General features: G+C 30.6%; 1 protein-coding gene across 12 annotated transcripts in view; it reads left to right on the top strand.

Annotated features, from left to right (window-relative positions):
- LOC145284464 (uncharacterized) overlaps positions 1–5,000 on the top strand; it is a 763,119-nt gene that overhangs the window by 488,447 nt on the left and 269,672 nt on the right. For 5 of the 12 annotated variants that reach the window (XM_080133290.1, XM_080133291.1, XM_080133296.1 and 2 more), the window contains exon 2: positions 1,401–1,433. The exons of the other annotated variants lie outside the window; for them this stretch is intronic. In XM_080133290.1, coding sequence (XP_079989416.1) covers positions 1,401–1,433 — 33 coding nt within the window. The remainder of the gene's footprint in view (positions 1–1,400; positions 1,434–5,000) is intronic. 12 annotated transcript variants of the gene reach the window in all.

Consider the following 5,000-nt stretch of genomic DNA (forward strand, 5'->3'; position numbering starts at 1 on the left):
CCAAGTTGTAGTCCGGTGGGAAGCAGGCAGACGGGACAGAGTTCCACAGGCGTGCAGTTCTAAGAAAGAAGCGTTTTAGTTGTTATAGCTTCCGTATATTTTAAGATTTGGGTGCAAATTGAATATCCATCTAATGTTATTCTGCTAGAGTATACTAGGATAAATATTTTTCATTTAAACTTGACTGTGCGTGATTGTCCTCAAGGATACACTTCGGATCTATTGCACTAATCTCGTGGAAGGCATGAAACATACATACCCTTAAGTTACGGTTAAAATTGCAATATTTAATTTTTATCTTTTTAATGCTTTGAGATAAGACTTCCTAATTTTTGCATTCATTCTTTTGGCGGACGGTTATCAGCACTTTCATGTTTCGTCATATTTTGGCCAATTCATCCCCTAACCTTCTTCACGGGATTAACAAAGACGGGATAGGGATGTTGGGTCTTGTAACTGTATCCCAATAATTACTGCTTTTCATACTTGCTGTCTCACCACATTTGGGCCAACTACTCCTCTGGTCTGCTAAGGTAGAATTTAAACCGTTATTTTCATCTAATGCACACCTGGAACCATAGAGACGCAAAGCCTCTATCCATTACGTCACTGGCCCTGAAGAGCGAACAAGCTTTGGTTTTATGGTTTTATGAATTCAATTTTCTGTTCTTATTTAAGCTTCCATTGTCAGGTACTACCAAATGGTATGATCTTTTTTGATTTTGGAATCGTGGGGCTCGTGGCAGAGTGGACAGAAGCGTTGGGTTCAGCTGACTATTCTGAATTTCAATCCAATCCTAGTAGGTTAGAGATTTCGTTGGCCAAAACGTGGTGAGATAACAATGAGATAAGGAGATAATTCCTGGGAATACAGTTGCAGGACTTGGCACTCCTATCCCGCCGCGCGTAATCACCTGCAGAAAGTCAAAGGCTAAGTTGGCCGAAACCTGATGAAGCATCAACAATTATGAAGATGATGATAACCTTCCTAAAAAAAAAATAGCAATTGCCTTCAATTAAGTCCCTATAATAAACTAGTTGTACTATATATCGTATTTCAGTATAAAATCACCCTCCCAAAAGGAGTGTGATGCCGTTAAACAAACACAGCAATGAACGCAAACAATTGTTAACAGTCATGTATGCCAACTATCTTAATTTCAAATCACATTTGAAAACAAAATGAAAACTGAGTTATTTGGTGTTAAAGTGATTACATATTTTGAGATACCATACATATATGTGCGTATGTTTGTGGGTCTCCTGTGAATAAGTAAGTATTGATACTAAAAATGTGTGGTTAGTATATATGTGAATGTGTGTGCGTGTGTGTTATTTTGGATATTCTTCGTATTACAGAGAATAATTAAATATATTCTCTCATTCATTTGTTTTTTTAGTCCTGGGACGGCAGTCTCTCTCCTATAACATGAGTGAGTATTTACACTTATCCTCAGCAAATAGAAAACCTTTCAATCCCGTTCTGTCCATATATCTTCTGGATTTTATATTTGTTTTTTAAATCTTCGATTAAGGTGACCAGACTGTTTTAATTTTATATTAAAAAAATGTATAGAATAATAGATACACAATGTTAAACTATTTGATATTCGTATTCTCAATACAAACTTATATGTATATATAGTAAATACATTTTTCGAAATTAGTTATCGATATAGATTATAGATATTTCATTTTCAGTAGCCATTTTATGTTGACATTTTAATATTAAACCAATAAAAAAACAATTTATCTTAAAGTAAACGATTTGAACAATCTGTCTTAATCGCATTTGGAGAAATACAATGTGCTTCTTACGTTTTTATTATGAGTCAAAAACAGCCGATTCGAGTTTCTTGTTATCAATTTGGATGATGTTATTTGAAAAATCTTGGGTGATAAATTTACTAAACAAATTATATATATATACTGTATTTCAGCATATTTGGAAAAATTTAAACTCGTAATAAAACTATTATATATGATATTATACATTAATTTATCGATAATTTATTTAAATTGCAGCTTGGAGAGGTATAGAAAATGTTATGTAAGGCAGTAGAATAGCACACGTGTCCGTTTTTCTAGTAATAAGATAAATAAATTATCCAATGACTGAAGTAAAAAAAACAACAAAAAAAAATACGTCTTTAGTGAAGTCGGCAAATTTTCCATATCTTATGAAAATTCCAGATATTCTTATCTAATCGAGATATAACTACATTCTCTCATATTTATAATGCATATATATATATATATATATATATATATATATATATATATATTTCAGTATGTAATATATATAAACATATGTATATATATATTTATAGATGTATCATTAAATTTAATGTGTTAATCTGAATAAATTATTGCATGTTTTACTTTTACACACACACATATATATGTATATATATATATATATATATGTATATACATACTTACATATATATATATATATATATATATATATATATATATATATATATATATATATATACATATATGCGTACTATGGAATATGAATTTGGTCCGCCCGTGAAAATGCAGTAAAGTATTCAGATACAACCTTTTCTGTTATATATATATATATATATATATATATATATATATATATATATATATATATATATATATATATATATATATATATATATATATACTTAAATGTGTAACATTTTTTATTTCAACAAAAATGGTAATCTCAAAATATTTCCAAATGATCTATATTTATAAAACGACCTTTACGATAAGCAGGGAATTTTCAGAAATCATATTCTGCCGAGTAACTTTGAAACTTGCAAAATATCAATTACTAACTCAAACGCTATGCAATAATGCGAGGTAAAGGGTTAAAGGCGTCCATTTTCCATGTAGAATCATGCGTTTCCTATTTGATGTTTATAAAAAGAAGAGTTTATCATGATCAATCGATGATGTTCTACCGCACAAATTTTAATGTACGTTAGTAAATAAACGAATAAATTATAAAAGGGATAATTTAGTCGTTCTGGTCACCTTAATGTGCATATGTGTGTGCGCATGCGTGTGGTTGACATTTGTGCATGGAAGGCCTACTAACCATTGTCGTCCATATTTTAACTTGCATTTTAAATATTTTTTTTTCATCTTTTATCTTCTTCGTTTACGATTTTGATTATTATTTTATTTTTTACTTAAAAGTTTTACTTTCCTGTCTTGAGTTTCGATATATGCTTATAAAATTAAAAAAAAAGTCGAAGAAAAGCTTTAACGTGACGATCCATTTTTAATTTTGGTTAGTAAAATATTTTTTTTAGATTTTGTATTAGCTTATTCGGCCTTTAATTTGGAATACGATTTTTAGTGATTTTTTATTTATTTGCAAATTTTACTTAAAATAAAAACAACAACAACAAAAAAACAAAAACAGAAAGCTCTTCCATAAAAGATTCGTCATTCTAAATGAAATTCCAAAATTTAACAGTTAGATGTAACCTTAACTAAAATTGTAGATACCTTATTGTTTCTGATTGTTAGAGTTCGTGATTGGTAATTTGGATTATGAAGAAAGTTGGAGGTTAAATCGACAAAACCTTCCTCGAATAATATGCAAAATGAAAACAGTAGAACAAATTTAATTAATACAAATTAAATTGTAGAGTTAAGAAAATATCATTATGTTCTGATTTATTCAAACGCTAGTTAATTATAGCAGACGTGGCACTCTTGAAGATAGCAAAAATAGTCGAAATATTCCCCGGGAGTGGCGCATTAGTCGACCGATAATATACCAATATCTCTTCCCAATGAAAGGAGTAATGATTAGGAAAATGTATATCTTAAGATCAAGTAGGACCATATTATTCATTCAGGTAAAGAAGGGTTTGCTAGTTCAAGATAAACCATAGGTTCTCAGAAGAGAAATACTACGATAAAACTGTCGCCGCAAAGAAAACAAGATTACAACTATATTTAAAAAATATCATTGAAAAAGTAAATGCAGGTTACTTGATTATGTAGTAGAGCTTACATATAATCAATGTAGCCGTCTTCGGCCTCAATCACCGCATCGATACGGATCTGGAACTAGGAGCATTCCTTTTCCACAAGCACCGGCGGGAGTTCGGCGAATATTCGGCGGATGACGGCAATTAGGCTGGCTTTAGTGTTGTGGGAGGTCATGTTGGTGATGTTCTCAACGTATGACCAAACGAAATAGTCCAGCGGGTTCATATCAGGGAAAGGTGGGCAGTGAGAGCAGGGTAGAAAGTCGTAGCCATCCTACTGAAAGCAAGCCTGGGTCTCTTTAAACTTGTGGGCCGGCACCGAGTCCTACTGCCACAAACAGATTGTACTGGGAGAGTAAAATTTCACAAGCTATTCATGATTTATGACAAAAAAAAAGTAAATTTGTTATGGGGACTAAAAATTGAAGTAGTAAAAATTGATTGCTAAACATATTTTTTAACACTGGACATTAATTGGCCTTTAATTAGCGGTGAAACAGATTACTTTATTGATCTTTATTATAAAAGCTATTCCAGTCAACGAAATAGGGGACGTATTGTAAATGCGATTTCGTAAAGACAATTTCCATTTAATTCTAATTTTTCAATGTGTATGTATATACTAAAGGCGTATCCGACATTATCGGTCAGGTAAAAATATCTTTTTCTTACTTCATTTTTCCATCTAGAAGAATGTGAGCCGCTTGCACGATAGTATTTTTTCTATTGTAGTTTGTTTTGGCTAATTTTGTTTTGAAATTACATTCTTCGACCAAATTATAACGTATTGTGTTTGCCTGCGTGTGTGTTCATTGTGGCTATTTTTCTGTTCTCTAATTCTAGAATACTTATAAATTATATATATATATATATAGATTCTAACAATAACATACATAATTAAGTATTCTGTCTTGGAAGTAAACGCTGTAAAAATGGTTTGCACATATATATATATATATATATATATATATTATTATTATTATTATTATTATTATTAATTTTTATATATATACA

The sequence above is a fragment of the Euprymna scolopes genome, chromosome 9 (assembly GCF_053919585.1).
Source record: "Euprymna scolopes isolate OS-2025 chromosome 9, ASM5391958v1, whole genome shotgun sequence".
Taxonomy (NCBI): domain Eukaryota; kingdom Metazoa; phylum Mollusca; class Cephalopoda; order Sepiida; family Sepiolidae; genus Euprymna; species Euprymna scolopes.